The sequence below is a fragment of the Arvicola amphibius genome, chromosome 14, assembly GCF_903992535.2.
Source record: "Arvicola amphibius chromosome 14, mArvAmp1.2, whole genome shotgun sequence".
NCBI lineage: Eukaryota > Metazoa > Chordata > Mammalia > Rodentia > Cricetidae > Arvicola > Arvicola amphibius.
The window spans coordinates 19,296,055-19,312,797 of record NC_052060.1 but is presented as its reverse complement, the minus strand read 5'-3'; the positions used below and the strand labels follow the sequence as shown (position 1 = coordinate 19,312,797).

At 46.0% G+C, this 16,743-nt stretch overlaps 1 protein-coding gene and 1 long non-coding RNA gene across 3 annotated transcripts; one reads left to right on the top strand and one right to left on the bottom strand.

The window, feature by feature from the left end:
• Positions 1-5,063: 5,063 nt before the first annotated feature.
• Positions 5,064-10,168, bottom strand: LOC119800824 (glutathione S-transferase Mu 4-like). The gene is made up of 8 exons (XM_038311119.1): positions 9,991-10,168; positions 9,689-9,764; positions 9,210-9,274; positions 8,831-8,912; positions 8,633-8,733; positions 7,182-7,277; positions 6,992-7,102; positions 5,064-5,472 (listed from the first exon to the last, which is right to left on the bottom strand). The coding sequence occupies exons 1-8, from the start codon at positions 10,024-10,026 to the stop codon at positions 5,383-5,385; spliced, it is 657 nt and encodes a 218-aa protein (XP_038167047.1). The 5' UTR covers positions 10,027-10,168; the 3' UTR covers positions 5,064-5,382.
• A 229-nt stretch (positions 10,169-10,397) lies between these two features.
• Positions 10,398-15,005, top strand: LOC119800829. Of its 2 annotated transcripts, none has more exons than XR_005283095.1 (3): positions 10,398-10,794; positions 12,802-12,899; positions 14,526-15,005. It is a non-coding gene; the product is annotated as an uncharacterized LOC119800829 (long non-coding RNA). The 2 variants fall into 2 exon arrangements; XR_005283096.1 differs by lacking the exon at positions 10,398-10,794 and adding an exon at positions 11,613-12,075.
• Positions 15,006-16,743: the final 1,738 nt, after the last annotated feature.

Below are 16,743 nucleotides of genomic sequence, written 5' to 3'. Positions count from 1 at the left end.
TGGCTACATCAACAAAAACACAGAAAATTGATGATCTCACAGCAGCAAATCCCAAGGAAGGGAAAAACACACAATATAACAGATTGGACAGCAAAACAGAATCCATCCTTCTGCTGGATACAAGAAATACACCTCAACCTCAAAGACAGACATTGCTTCAGAGTAAAGGGTTGGGAAAAAAATTTCCATTCAAATGGACCTAAGAAACAAGCTGGTGTAGCTATCCTAATATCTAACAAAATAGACTTTAAACTAAAATCAATCAAAAGAGACAAGAAGGACATTTCATATTAGAAATACATCAAGAGGAAATCTCAATACTGAACATCTATGCCCCGAATACAAGGACACCCTCATATGTAAAACAAACACTTCTAAAGCTTAAATCACACATTAAACCCTACACAGTAATAATGGAGACTTCAATGCCCAACTCTCACCACTGGACAATTATCATATGAACGCAATCATAAGTGGTTTTCAAACATAAAGCAAAGAAAAACCAGCCCACTAATCATAATCCCAGAGAACCTAGACAACAGTGAGGACCCTAAGAGAGACATACATGGATCTAATCTACATGGGAAGTAGAAAAAGCCAAGATCTCTTGAGTAAATTGGGAGCATGGGACCATGGGGAATGGTTTAAGGGGAGGGTAGAGGAAGGAAGGAAGTAGAGAAAAATGTATAGCTCAATAAAATCAATTTAAAAAGATTTTTTTAAAAAGATTTATTTATTTATTATTATGAATACAATACTCTGCCTGCATGTGTACCTGCACCCCTGAAGAGGGCACCAGATCTCATTATAGATGGTTGTGAGCCACCATGTGGTTGCTGGGAATTGAACTCAGGACCTCTGGAAGAAGAGTCAGTCCTCTTAACCGCTGAGCCATCTCTCCAGCCCTTAAAAAGATTTAAAAGAAAAAAAGGAAATGCTACGAATAAACCATAACTGTGTTCTTCAGATGTCTGACACTTTTAGTCATCAAGAAAAAGCAATGAAAGCTCCCGCAAGATCCAGGTTGCGCTGCCAGCACAGCCCAGAAAGCAGGCATTTTAAAATGGCCAGGGCTTTTTTTCCTGCTGTGGCTGAATCAGGAAAATCTCTCATAAAGGAGCTGTGGCATGCCACCAGTAAACAGCAAGACGCTGTGTTAAACTCTGTGTTTTTGTGCCTAGAATTCCTTTTCAAACTCTCTCAGGTTTTAAGTGGATTTAGCTGGCCATGTGGGTGCCAATATGTAGGAGAGGATGGAGGCAGGATGCCCATTTCATCCTGAGGTAGAGTTAAGAGCTAATAGTTGGCTGCTTTGCTTTTCTGATCTTTAGCTGGATTATTCTTATTTGTGCTACATCTGGCAACCAACTTTTAGGATATGAATTCACAAAAAAGCTGTTTGCCTGTGGCTTCACAACCACCAGCACAGTCTAGAATGTTATCATTTTGCTGACTTTCCCTGACACCTGGGTACCCTGTCTCTTTAAGAGACAAGCTCCACCTACCCCTAATCATCCCAACGCCCCCACTCCTCCATTTCCCACCCCCACCCCACTTCTTACCAAAGCAAGCTGATCTCATGCCTTCTCTGCTCCTCACTTTTTCTCTCCCTCTTCTAAAGAGGTAAATACTGCCTCTCTCCCTTCCCCTATTCTTTCTTCTCTCTACCCTCTCTTTCCTCTTTCTCTGATCCCCTTCTCTCTTTCCCCATCTCCTCTCCCCTCCATAACCCCTTACTCTTAGACTGTTCTCAATACCCACTAAACAAACTCTAAACTCTATACCCCAGCTCTCTCCATGGCCTGTCTGTCTCCCACCCACCAGGGGGTCTGTCAGGTTTGGACCACTGAATGTCCTTCACTGGTCCAGCTGAGGACTGCTAGGGACCCTGTAACCTCTACCCTTCAATATGGTTGTGTCTTCTCTACTAAATCAAATGCTAAGCTTTTCCAGAAATACTGCCAAGTTTTAAGGTAGAGAACCAGTATCCTAGATGTGCCAGTCAGGAGAAAGTGTCCTGGTCGAAATGAGGGAGTAAATTCACCCTTTTGTGTTGGAATTTTTCAGGCCCTGAGAGATTGACTGGTGCCATCTCCCAATTGAGCCCTATCTTCTCTACTAAATCAAATGCTAAGCTTTTCTACAAACACTGCACCAGACATAATGAGAAATGGTATCTTGAAATGTATATGGCACCTCCATAAAATTAACTGTCACACTATGTGGTATGTGACCTACAACAGAATCACAATTATGACATCCCTAAGGAAACAAGTGTGGACTGCCTCGGACCCATCATTCAGATTTCTCCAGGAAATGACTAAGCAACAGGTAGAAAATTAATGAACACTTTTATTCAGGGAGATTCACAGACTTTGGTTCCTCGGTGGAAGCATCGTTGAGCAATAATTTACCAAGAGGCCGGGCAAACATTCCAAAGCATTATGAAGTGATGAACGTGAGCTGGGCGTGGTGGTGCACACCTTTGATCCCTGGATTTGGGAGGTGGAGGTGGGTGGATCTGAGTTCAAGGCCAGCCTGGTCTACAAAGTGAGTTCCAGGACAGCCAGGGCTACACCGTAAAACAAACAAAAGAATGAAGGAATGAATGAATGTATTCTTTTTTTAAAAAAAATATTTATTTATTTATTATGTATACAGTATTCTGTCTGTGTGTATGTCTGAAGGCCAGAAGAGGGCACCAGACCTCATTACAGATGGTTGTGAGCCACCATGTGGTTGCTGGGAATTGAACTCAGGACCTCTGGAAGAGCAGGCAATGCTCTTAACTGCTGAGCCATCTCTCCAGCCCCAGAATGAATGTATTCTTATATTAATCTCACCTGCACAAAGAAGTGAGTATAAAAATCAAGCGAGAGTCTAGAATGAGCAAAACACCTGCCTGCAACTGAACAACTCATTTTGGTGCCACTGAGAGGGCTCGCTGTGCTGCGGGAAAACCTGGAGTCTCCTGAAGCTCATTCTAAGTGTGATTTTAAATCCCTTCAAGAGGACATCACGCAGATGAAGGATTGGTGAGTCGTGAATCTGACAAGAGTTCTAATTATTGCACAAATTCACCAACTGTCGCCACCCATTGGATGTGAGCCACTCTGCAGGGAAGATGCTAGAATCTCCAGGTTAGCCACTGTTCCACCAACTAATGCTTTGTCATGGTTCCACAGGCTAAGTGACTGGATGCCCACTTTAGGGAAATGCCTCTGTAAGGCTTACGCCATTTTTGGAGATGATTTCTGATAGTTTTTTTTTTAAACAAATCTTTGCTAACTAGCAATACTACCCTTTGGTGCTGATGGGACAATCACTTTGGAGGACCGTGACATCCACCAGTGCTGAACAATTTGGTATAGAGGCAAGGGTAGGTCCTCCTCCAATAGCCATGACTGCCCTAGTCACAGGCAACAGACTAGGTTTCCTATTCCAGGCATGTTTTTCCTCTTGTTGAGCAAGCCTAAGTCCAATGAGAAAACTGTTGGCTACCATCAAGGTATGTATGCCACTACTGCACCCTAAGGGTTGCCATAACATGACGGCCATTGCTGTGGTTCACAGGCATCACAGCTGAGGGCTACTGGTCGCCTCCCTCCTTTGGTAGCTTACATGGTACCTTCTGCCACCATGAAAGGGAATCCTCAGGGAGGAGGGTTTCAAGTCAGATCCATCTGAGGAGCCTCTGGGCCCTGTGTCTGAAGTACGTAGCATCTTCAGCAATAGGAGAGGGCAACCAATACCAGTGTTGTAGCCTGTAATGTTCTGACAGTCTCTCGGACAGCCCTGACCAGCAACTCAAAAAGAGGGTTGCTCGTGACTGGTGTGAGTTTTGTTCAGTGGCCTTTGGCTCTTGGAGACAGTGCTGTCAGCCCAGAGAAACTTCATTTTAGATCTGAGTGGGAGAAGCCTGAGCTAGGAAAATTTGTGGAAGGGGGTGAAAAAGAACCAGGCCGGGTATGGACCCCTACAAACACTCTGACATGGAGATCTCAAGCCAAAGGGGGTCATCTGGAGTGTCGAAGTAGAGCATGTACAAATGACTTCAAGTCAGAAAGACTGGATTCTTCTTACCAGAAACACTCATTTCTGGGGGAGACGTGGAGGGGGCACATCTGAAACCAAACGTTCATGCTACAATTCTATGTCTATCCAAAGAATGCTGATATAAATGGTATGAAAAGATACCTGAAATTATGAAAGCATGAAGAAATTTATTTCACAGGGGCTCACAGAGAGGTGGGATTAACCAGGTTGGTCCCCATCCCTGGTGACCCAGACAGGAAACTCCAAAGGCATCAGGAACAGAGGAGACAGGATCCTGGTGGGGGGGGGGGTCATAGAGGATTCTGGCTCGCTGCTGAAGACTCCCCCGGCCTGGGTCCTCCCCCCGAGACCTGTATGAAGCCCGAGCAGTACTAGAGTATAGGCGATTCCAAGCCTCAAAAGGCTCCCTTTGAGCTCCACAGAGCCTCCTGCAGCTGCCTGATGAGAGGCTATCAGATGGCTTCAGGAAGTCCCAAGCCCTGCTTATCCTACCAGAATCCTTGCAAACTCTGCCAGGTCGAGAGGCAGTCTTTGGAGGCAGCAGTGAAAGCTGACAGTGCAACCCAGGGCCAGGGTGGATCAGGCCTAACAGTAGGTACCTGATATAGTCCAGCAGAGACCGCATACATCAAGCATCTCTAGACTACTAGCACACTAGGGAGTCCAGGCTGAGCTCTGAGGGAAGAGTTCAACTTTTCATGACATCACAGCAACGGATAGGCAAAACCTTCTGTCAAGTGGGTCAGACAGCCACACTAGAAGGGCACTTTGCTGAAGGAAACTTAAGATCTAGGCTTTAAAAGGCTTGAAAGGGCCGAGACTGGGTAAAAGAAAAGAGGATCCAAGACACTCTGGGACAGAAAGAAGAAAGAAATGCCAGGGCTACAAGAAGTTCAACTGTTGCATGAGCACCAGGTCCCTCATTCCCACCTTCTTGTTCGAGGATGAGCCACTTGTTGGTTCTTGGCCACCTGGCTAGCTTAGACCCGAAATAATCTCACAGAAACTGTTAATTAAATCACTGCTTGGCTCATTATCTCTACCTTCTTATTGGCTAACTCTTATATTAATTGATCCCGTTTCTATTAATCTGTATATCGCCATGTGACTTTGCTTACATGCAAAGTTTCTGCACATCTGACTCTGGCAGCAGCTCCATGGCTTCTCTTTGACTCCACCCTTTTCTCTCCCAGCATTCACCTTAGCTTTTCCTACCTACCTAAGTTCTGCCTTGCTATAGGTCCAAAGCAGTTTCTTTATTTGTTAATTGTAATCACAGTACATGGGGGGGGGGGACTCCCACATCACCTCCTGCCCTGTAAGGCCCTACTTATTCCCCCACGTGGCCCATCTTGAAAACAGAGGTCTTGGGATGAAGCGGCTACTCTTCATGTAGGCAGAGATCTTCTTCAGTCCCTGAGAGTTAGAAAAGAAAAAAAACCCAAGATTTAGGTTTGCTCAGGGCCAGAGAGGGCAGTCAATATCCTCTTCCTCATATTGCTAGTAATTAGCGCACATTTATGATCAGCCTGGCCTCTGTCTCTCCAATGTTGTACTCTCTCCTGGCACTCCCTTCCTGCCCTCCCTAAGAGGCCTTATCACCCCATCTATACAGACATGCTGCTCTTGCACACACAAACTCCGTATTTCCTGGGTTTCCCAGTGAATAGGAATCTAGAAGGACAAAGGGGCATGTTGGCAGATAGCCCCTATCTTATCCAGTGACTTGGTAAAACCGGAGTCAAAGTTTATAGATTATACTAGATCAGAAAAGAAAAGCCAGGCTTGCCCTAATCCTTCCCTAAGGAGAAAGTCAGATTCTGCACCTGGTACTGAGCCACAACCAATCCTGTGTCCATCCTGATGAAGGGACCAGGCTCAATGAGAGTTATGAGAGTTACTGGCCTTCTGCCAAGAGAAGGAGCCTCCAGAAAATCTCTAAAGAGTTCAGATGTCCGGAGCTGCCTATGATCAAGAGACCAAGTTCACATGTAGCCTAAAGCTGCAGCCTTCAACACTCCCCAGCCTCTTCCTTCTCTAAGTTACCCAGTTCAGACCAAATGATGAGAACTGGCTGAGGAATCACCTCACTTGGTATAAAATGAGACAGGAAATTGAGTTCCAGACTGAAAAGCCCATTGGACCTAGGACTCCAACCCACAAATTTCTAATACAGAAGATGGCATAGATATCAGAGAAGTAGTCTCTGGCGGAAACAAGGCTCCCCAGCACACAGGTGGTAACACACACACACACACACACACACACATACACACCACACACACATACACACACACACACCTCACAGTCTAGTTTGCCCGATATTATCTGATACAAGTGGTCCCCAGGTGGGTCTAAGAACCACCTTTTCCTTTCTTACTGGGCATAACATATGCCTCATACAGAAATCAGGAAACAGAAAAATAATGTGGCGAATCTCACAAAAGGAACAGCTGGACACTCTAAAGGAAAAAAATGAAAGGCGTGAGGGAGGAGAGCCCATGACACACACTTCAGGATTAAATTCTCTAACAGGAGTCTCACAAGGTATCAGCAAAGCATTTAGCAGACCAAGCACAAATATCCTTTACATCCTGGTACCTCACATAACCCAGGCTGCAGCCGCTACCCGCGGCCTTGAGGAGCAGGAGCCAACAGCAACTCCAGCCCAGTTCTACTGCTGCTGAAATCTTAAGCAGGTAAGGAACCCTCCAGAGTTTCACATTTCCTGATCAGAGCACTGGGACAGATGACTCCCCCACCCTCGAGGAACGCTGTAATGATGAACTTGATCAACAGACACCAGGTGCTGAGCACAGACTCTGGGAGAAAGCAAGCGCTCAACTCACGCTACCTACTCTTCACTTCATCTCCAAGCCCAAGAAAACATTAGGGAAAAGTTGACAGCCAAGAGGAAGGGGGATCAGGGCATCACCTCAAAGCGGGCCATGAAGTCCTTCAGGTTTGGGAATGCGTCCAGACACTTGGGTTCAAATATACGGTTCAGGTCCAGGATATCATAAGCAAGGAAATCCACAAAAGTTATCTGCAAAAGGCCAAGAATGACGGGGCATGAAATTCTGTCCTCCTGGAAAGATGACAACCCCCAACTTCTTCTCTTTTACCTTTTCACCGACAAACCATGTCTGCTTCCCCAGGAACTGTGAGAAGAGCTTCATCATCCCGGGGAGCTGCTCCAAGTATTCTCCCTTCAGTTTCTCCTGAAGCAGAAATAGCTATCACCACAGAGTTCCCTGACAGAGTGACCAGGTCAGCAGTACCGTGCATGGTCCTAAACGGCCAGGGGTGGGAAGCCATCTCCACTAAGATGGAGTCCAGGCTTTGATTTCACACCTCAACACTTATTTACCAGATTCCATGGTAGCTCATCCCACCCTTCAAATGCAATGGAAAAGCCAGAGAAGAAAAGGACACTGTCCACAATGGGACATCATTATTACTGATGCCTAAACCCATGAGTGCCCAGAGTACTGGCAGGCACTGGGGCTGATGCCAGGCAGCACCAAAGAAGCAAGAACTGAAAGAACTCAGAAAAGATGGGGGTTCCAAATCATAGGTTCCAGAAAAATGAAATATACTTGAGTTTCCCAAACTGAGGAGGATTTGAGTCTGAAGGAAAGGAGAGAAAGACCTTCAGGCTCTTCCTGAGCCACCTATAGGAAAACATGCTGCCTCCCATGGGTGTGAAGGAAGCACTTGGAGAGGCTGGGAAGGGTTCCCTGTGAGTTCTCATCCTGGACTTCTTTTTCTGATCCATTGAGTGTACTTGTATTTAATGGACTGTAATGGTATGAACTACCTGGTGAGGGCCTAAGCAGAGGGCACAGGTGCAGAAATCTTAGGAAACATGACATCACTATCTAGTGTTTGGTTGTACCCTCCAGCTTGCCCCTGCATGATCCAGGAAGCCCCATCCTGTCTCTCTCTCTCCAAGCTCTGCCCAGACTCTCTGAATTTAAAAAAAAAAGGTGCCAAAAAGCCCAATTCCATTGGCATTCCTGGTGACTATTGCAACTCCCTCTCCTGTTGCTGCCAGCAGCCCAAGTCCCTGTCTAAGCATTCAGCTCTTGACCATATTTGGGCACAAACCCTACTTGTGGTGGATACATCATCACCCCGCACCTACAAGCTATATAATCTCCCTGCTTTATTTTTGGCACATGACTCCTCTGGCCTCAGTCGCTGGACTGGAGAACCCACCCAGGAGTTGCTTTGCTCAAATAAACCTATTCTTAGACTTTTTCAGTTCAGCTTGATCTGTCTTACTGTGTTGGCAGGGAAAGCTATTATGGGGGTACAGAAGACCTATTATTGGGAACTTAATGTCTGCTCTGGGAAGTCTGGACTAGGACAGGTAGGGCCTAAATAAGACTGTTCCTTTGTTAGTTAAGTGTTCTGGGGGCTGCAGGTGATAGCCCAGAACACATCCTGGAGGATAAGTGGCTAAGAAAATCAAAAGGTAAATAAGACCTGTGCAGGTGCGAATCTGAAAGAGCTGACTCCTGACCCAAACACTGCCTGGTCCAGCCCGGCACGGGAGCGGGATGAGACTCACAAAGTCTGGGCTGTAACAGATTCTAGCGAGGTGATTGGTGACATCCACAACCTGGTTCTCCAAAATGTCCACACGAATCTTTTCTTCCTCTGTCTCCCCACCTGCAGCACACACAACACAAACTCACCCTTAGCTTCTAACCCCAGTCCAGACAAGGAGATTGTCCCCCATGCCCCACCTGCAGCCAGCCCCACTCACACATGTTGTGCTTGCGGGCAATGTAGCGCAGGATGGCGTTGCTCTGAGTGATCTTATGGGGGCCGTCCATTAAGTAGGGCAGCTGGAGAGACAAGCAGGGACAGTCAGATGGGATATGAGGTCCCAATCTGACTTCCCTTGGTTAGGACTGACATGTGGCCACGTGGCCTGGCACACAGCGTGGCTTGCATGGGGAGTCCTCCATGAACACACTGCACACTGAATGGAAGAGCTGGGACACAGCCCATCACAGACACACTGTTCATCCACCAGGAATGGGAACAGGAGAGCAGAAGCATTGACTCCAAACTGCCTTGGAGAGTTGAGGAGATGAGGTGGGAATCCCAGTCCTTCCCAACCTCTCCTTCCCTGCACCTACATTGGGAAAGTCCAGGCCCAGCTTGAACTTCTCATTCAGCCACTGGCTTCGGTCAAAGTCGGGAGCTGTGGTTGTTAACATTACATAAAAAGAAATCAGCCTAGTGTCCAACATGCCTATTCCAGGGCCCCAACCCTCTAAAGCAGGGAATTGCAACCTCACAGGCTGAATCTCACAATCTAAGGTTCCAGGGATGAAGGTTCTTGGGGCTGTGGGTCCTACATCTCTAAAACTTACAAACGGTTCAGGCAAATCTTCATGGGGAATGTGATCTAATTTCAACAGCAGTGGAGGGGGACCCACCCTCGACCTCCAGTATTCCGTATTGAAAGATCAAGCCCACCCTCTGGAGATTTCTGGACGAGGCCGAATCTAAGTCCACCTGGAGGAGTCCTGTCATGTAATGTAGGTCAGAAACGGGCTGCTAAGCACCAATGGACAGGGGTAGGGAAGACGTTTGACCAGAAGAATGTCATTACCGCCGCCCATAACGTATCTCTTCTCCTCATAGCTTGAGTCTGTGTATTCCAGGAGTAGGCGAATAGCATGAGCCAGCTGTAGAGATAGGTCAGGAATGGGGCCTGGGGATTTCCATGTGACCTCACCTCCCGCCAAGTAAGTACACACAGGGGCAACCAGAAGCAAGCACGTGTGCAGGATTCTGAGCCGGACAAGCAGGATTCTGAGCCGGAGAAGCAAATGAATTCCTCTAGGACCCGCCCCCTCACCGCTTCCCGCATCCTAGCCCCGCGATTCTTTTCACCGTCATGTGTGCGCTTACCCCACGGATGTCCCAGTAACCCAGTGTCATAGGCATGGTGCTGGTGCTGGTGCCAGGGATTGAATCCACTGGCTTCCGGGATGAGCACTTTGGTCTTTACCCTCCTTCTCTATGATAGCTGGTCGGGGCTGATGCTCAGTGCGATCCTGCCCCTACAGGCTTTGCTGGGCAACACACTCCCAGAAAGGCGGCTCTTAGCCTTCACCTACGGAAGCAAAGTTAATAAGCTCCACCTCCAAGAGACCGGGGAACCATCTGCGATTCCGCCTGAAGTCCCATCACCCATCCTCCAGCCCAGGTCACAGAAGCAGAGCACTGGCTGAGCCGCTTACTTGGCCAGAGAGCTCTGGCTGCTTGTCCTGTTGCCCTGGGAGTGTGGCAGTTTCAGGCCACAAGGGAGTCCCCAACCCGAGAGGGTTGATTAGGCACCTCATCCCTGTTGTCAAACAAGGCAGATTCCTGCAGGTTCTGCTGAGGACAGTTGTCCGGAGGATATGTTTCCTCGCCTAGCAGAGAGCAGTCTCTGTTCAGAAGTACATGAGAATTCAAAGAGATTATTTCTATCAGAAACATCTGATCCAAAAAGAGTTGGAAAATGGAAATTTTGAAGGTTCATACATGGTCAGGATGTCTGCTTATATTATTCAAGGACTTAAAACGAGTCACATGTCTCTCTGTTTTGTGACCACCCTATTATACTCACAGACCTAACACTTCCTGAAAGTTCGGAAGGTGCACAGGATTGGTGCATGAGGAGCTCAGGGTCAGCTTCTAGCAATTGCCATCAAGAAAGAGATGCCTGAGGTGTGTATCGCTGCTGTTCATAGCAGGTGTTCTGTTCCCAACACCGGGTTTTGCATGTGTACAAAGACTGTGTCTGGAGGCAGAAGAAGTGGGCTCTCCTTTTGTACAGCAGGGATCACTTAGTCACTTGCATTTTGTTATGGCTTTAAGACTCCTGCAGGCTCATCAAATAATAATTTTAAGCTCCACTGGAATTCTATGGGACTTCCTAAGTATATAGGGTCCATCTTTAACCAAATGTGCTAAAGTGACAGGTGAATATACCTAAAGTCTTAGTAATGTTAAGACTGTACTGTGGCAATGCATTATGATAAAAATATCTCATATGCTAAGAGACTGAGACTTTTGCTGGCTGTCATCTAGCACTATAATCTTAAAGCATGCCCTTGTCGTAGCCACTTTTCTACTGTGTGAAAACGCACCGTGACCAGGGCAGCTTCTAGAAGAAAGTGTCCCGCATGTTGGTTCACCACGTCTTTTAAGTGGTCGCTTTCCTTCCTCATCTTCTGTTTCCCACCCATTATCAAAGGTAGAACTGGTTCTCCATGTCCCCCACTGTTTCTGACTATTTGATGTTTGTTTTTTGAGGCTTCACTATGTAGCCCTGGCCAGGCTAGAACTCATTATGTAGTCCAGGGTGTCCTCAATCTCAAAGATCTACCTTCTGCAAAGTTTTGCTGTATGTATTTTATTCCAGTTCTACTATGGAAGTCGACCTTTATAGAAAAGATCCCATTAGTCCTCCTGGGACTTCTCCCAAATTATCTGTGCTTGCCTTATTTTGGCAGGTTTCTTGTTATCCTTACATAAGCCTGATTTCTTGATAGATGATAGTTCAATTATCTAGAACATTCTAAGGACTGGTTGGAATCAGAGTAAGTTAGTGTGCAGAAAAAGAGGTCGGCCTCATCTGCCATGGGAGCTAATGGAGCACAGAGGACTCCTGCAGAGTGAGTATCTTCATTGTCATAAGAGTCGGTCACTTTGTGTCTCAATGGACAAAGTTCGGGGGTTGGGTTTTTGTTTTGTCTTGTTGCTTCTTAAAATTTTAAATTTTTGATTAGTTAATACTTCTGTGCGAGACAGACATTTTGAATGAAATTAAATTGTTCCTGCTAAACACAGGTCCAGATAGCCCCGAGGAAAGCAAACAACTGTGACAACCAGAGTAGCCCCAATATAAATTAAAATTGATTGGCCTTGCTAATAGGCTTATAATGACCCCAGGAGGAGACTAAAGTTTTGTGAGACAAGAGATTGGAATCGATGATGTGAGAGAAGGTAACTACCCAAGGGGCCTCTTAAAGGGAACTTTCCTTCTGAAGCTATTTAAAAGAAACAGCTGTGAAATTTTTGTTGCCAGGGTCAGGTGAGGGTCAGTAAGTCAGCAGTCAGCAGATGCAGAACTGAGGAGTAACCTGGGAGAAATGTGGGGAAATGTGACAGTCTCTTAAGTGACAGATGGAGGGTCCATCGGTCAGACACAGAAGAGGAAAGCTAGGAGAAATAATGCTCTAGACTTTAGAGGGTTTCAGAGTGGAATGAAGACAAGACCTAATAGTTAGGAAAGAGCCTTGAATTCATGTTAATCTTTATCAAGGGGGGGGCATAAGCTATGATTCCGAATCTTCTGAAACATCCCTAGGAACCTCATTCTAAGATTTCCATGGATGGCTGAGTGGTGGTTTGAAGAAAATGGCCTCCAAAGGGCATTGCTCTATTAGGAGGTGTGGCTTTGTTGAAGTAGGTATGGCCTTGTAGGAGGAAGTGTGTCACTGTGGAGGCAGGTCTTGAGGTCTCATATGCTCAAGCCATCACAGTGTTTGAGACCACTTCCTGTAGCCTCAAGATGTAGGACTCTCAGCTCCTTCTCCAGCAGCGTGTCTGCCTGCATGGAGTCATGTCCCACCATGATGGTATTAGACTGCATCTCTGAACTATAAATGAGCCACCCCCATTAAATGTTTTCCTTTCTAAGAGTTGCCATGGTCACGGGTCTCTTCACAGCAATAGAAACCCAAAGACAACTAAAAGATAACTCAGCAATGAAGAACACTTAGATCTCTGGCTGTGGACCTGGATTCAGTTTCCAGCATCTGCATCAGGTAACTCACAATTCCTGATCGATGCCCCATTCTGGCCGCCATTGGCACTTGCACATATGTGGTACACACATGCACACCTGTAAAATAATAAATAAGTCATTAAAAAGTATATGCAATACAATAGCTCAGTGCTTTGGAGGGAATATGTATCCTTTGAGCTGACCAATACTAACCTGCAGATTAATACTTTGGAGCTTCATAAAATCCTTTTTGTGTTGGCTCAATGGAAACTTTTCTAGACCCTTTTAGAACAGTTCCGGACTGCTGGTGATGGGTAAGTGTTTTCACAATGCTCTTAACCCCTAGTCCATCTCTCCAGCCTCTGTCATAACATTCTAAAATACAAGAAAATAAAGTCAGGCCTGGCTTTCCAGGTGACTCTCTCTCAAAAAAAAAAAAAAGATTTAAGAGCGAAAGAAAAGCACGGAGAATTAACAGAACAATTCCATGAAGAAAAGCTCAAGGAACCCGGTATAAAATAACCAAGTCACGAAGCATGCAAAATCTAGGCCCTAAGTCCATTCCTTTAGCATGGAACTTTTGGGACAGGTTATAGTTGATTTTCACACGTAAACTTAAAAAAAAGTGATATACTAAAGCTTACTGTCTTTGTGTGTGAGACAGGGTCTCTGTAGGTAGCCCAGGTTGGACTCCAAGTCTTCCTTTTTCTGCTAGAATTCTACACTGTGCCACCATGGCCAGCTTAAGGCTTTAAATAAGTCTTTAAGTGCACTGTTTAGGTCTGCTAACTGCATGCATGATGTACTACAACAGATACGTACAGCATGTTCACCCTGAGTAGCGGAGGGGCTGTGCCGCTCAGTGGCTGTTGACATGGTCTGTGCCCTTAACCTCAGGCAGACCCCATTTTTGTGCTACTGTATGTTTGCCTTTGTTAGACGTCTCTGCGAAGTGGAACTATGCCATGTCTGTTTCCCTGTGAATGATTATTTTCACCTCCCTGATTTATCCATGTTGCTGTTTGTTACAAAATTTCTTTCCTTGCCTGGAGATGTGACTCAGCATTTAAGAACACTGGCTGCTTCTAAAAGACCTGGGTTCAATTCCCAGCATTCACAAGGCAGCCTACAACTGCCTGTATTTCCAGTTGGAGAGGAACTGACACCTTCACACCAATGTACATAAGATAAAGATTTTTAAAAATTCTTTCTTCTTGGGGGCTGGAGAGATGACTCAGTGGGTAAGAGCAATGATTGCTCTTCCAGAGGTTCTGAGTTCAATTCCCAGCAACCACATGGTGGCTCACAACCACCTATAATGAGATCTGGTGCCCTATTCCGGCCTACAGGCAGGATACTGTATAAATCAATCAATCAATCAATCAATCAATCAATCTTTAAAAAAATTCTTTCTTCTTGTTTTTTGAGACAGGGTTTCTCTTTGTAAAGAATTTCTTTGTTAAGGCTAAGTAAATAAAACACATTTTCTTTCTTCATTAACCCATTGATGAACACTTGGGCTGCTTGTTGCTTGGGCTGTGGTTGGTTGTGCTGCAATAAACAGAAGAATGGCCATATCCCTGGATGTGGGAGTATTGGGATCATGAGGTAGGGTCTTTTTTAACTCCCTCCTTACTCTTACACCATTTTCTGTTCCCTCCAACAGTATGCGGGCATTCCAGTTTCTATGCTTGTTTTGTGGGGGTAGCAGCTCTGTCTCGGTGTGAGAAGATACTTTACTGTGCTCTTGATGGCCTCCCCCTCATACCTGTTACCATCCGCGTGTCTTCTTTGGAGAGATGTCTATCGTGGTCCTTGGCAAAGATGGCTCAACAAATGCAAACCAGTTGGACATGTTATGGTAACGGAATGCAAGATAGAAATCCCATGTTCTTCTACTAGATATAGAAGTGGCATCTTGTAAAATTCGGCCGCCCTTGTTGGAACATGGTCAAAGACTGAGCAGTGGGGACCAAAGCCTTGGGGAGCTATGAGAGAGGCTCCAGGGAAGAAGGCAGAGCCATTACCTCGGGTGCATTGGGCTCCCAGGGTTGTTCTTGGATGTGATCGCGCCTCCTGTGTTAAACATTTACAGTGCATGTACAAGACACGTTTATTGGATGTTGGATGTTGGAACATAGTTATGGAACCCAGTCTGGTAAAAGGATTGCTGAGTGCTATCCCCAGTGTCTTCCCTGGATCTGCATATGGGCTCTGCCTGGCTTCCGTGCTTTCTCAGATATAATGTATAGAATGTGCCAGGCAATGGTGTTTAAACTGGCGTGTCCTGAGGACGTTCTGGGAAACGGCTGCTCTGCTAATGTTTAGCGTGTAATTACTGACATTTATTTACACTTTTTATCATGTTCTTCTGAACTCAAACAACCTCACCTGGATCATCGCTGTCTTTGTTTCATTTGGGATAAAATGAGAGCTGTCATTGTTTATCTTGGTTATGAGCTTTGGGGTAGAGGCTGGAGAGATGGCATAGTGGTTAAGAGCAGTGGCTGCTCTTGCAAGAAGACCCAGGTTTGATTTCTAGCACCCTCATGGTTTCTGTTCAACACAGTACTCAAAGTTGTGGCACAGCAACCAGGCAAGCAGAAGGAATAAAGGCACCCACATTTCAAAGAAGGAAGAAAGTTTACATTGATTTGCAAATTTCAAAATCTCGCACACAGAAAACCTTGGTGTGTCCTTTAGTGGTAGAGCACATTCCTAGCATGTGCAGGACCCTGAGTTCAATCCCTAACACCAGTAAAAATAAATAATTAAGGTGTAGGAGCCAGTATGTGATTCAGCTTCCATGTGGAGTCAATTGTGACTTAAACATCATCTGAGGTCAAGCTTGCCTGCTCTGCCTGCATCCTTGAGGACTGTGAGAAAGTTTTGATTGAACCCATGGGAATGAGCATTTTGCCCATGAGAAAGAACGCATTATCTACTAAGACACGGGCTGGTGAATGCCAGCTGAGGGCTCCTCCAGATAGAAGGGGAAACTGCTTGCCCAAGGACAGGAATGGTCTTGTGGTTGGATACTGACTGACTGTCTCTGCGGTGCTTTGTGCTGCTTTTGCGTGTAAGCAGGCTCTGAAATAAACTCTGGACTGGTTGGTATTTTACCAACAGACCTCCCGAATCTATCCTGTGTTTTCTGTCTCAGCTATTTTCATCTGGCATTTCCTTAGCCTTATCGCTTTCCCCCCCACACTCCAGGTATCCTATCTGATTGTTGGATCAGGCTCCATCGTGAAGGGCTGGAGGAATCGCTCTGCAGTTAAGAGCACACACTGCTTTTGCAGATGACCCAAGTTTGGTTTCCAGCACCTAGGTCGGATGCTTCACAAGTGTATGCAACCCCAGTCCTGAAAGATGCAATGCCCTTTTGTGTCTTCCTGCACTCACATACACATACCCACAGACAGGCACATGAAATTTTTTTAAATTTATTTTTAATTAAAAATTTCCACCTCCTCCCCTCCTCCCATTTCTCTCCCTCTCCCCCCTTCCCTCCCCCTCCCTCTCCAGTCCAAAGAGCAGTCCAGTTTCCCTGCCCTGCGGGAAGTCCAAGGTCCTCCCCCTCCATCCAGGTCTAGGAAGGTGAGCATCCAAACAGACTAGGCTCCCACAAAGCCAGTACATGGAGTGGAATCAAAACCCAGTGCCATTGTCCTTGGCTTCTCAGTCAGCCCTCCTTGTCCACCACGTTCAGAGAGTCCAGTTTGATCACATGCTCCAGTCCAGCTGGCCTTGGTGAGGTACATGAAATTTTTAAAAATTGGGGCAAGTTAAAAGCACATACTCTTCCAGAGGACCCCAGTTCAGTTCCCAGCACCCATATCAAGGGGCTCACGGTCATTTTCTTCTTCTTTTTTTGTAGTGTA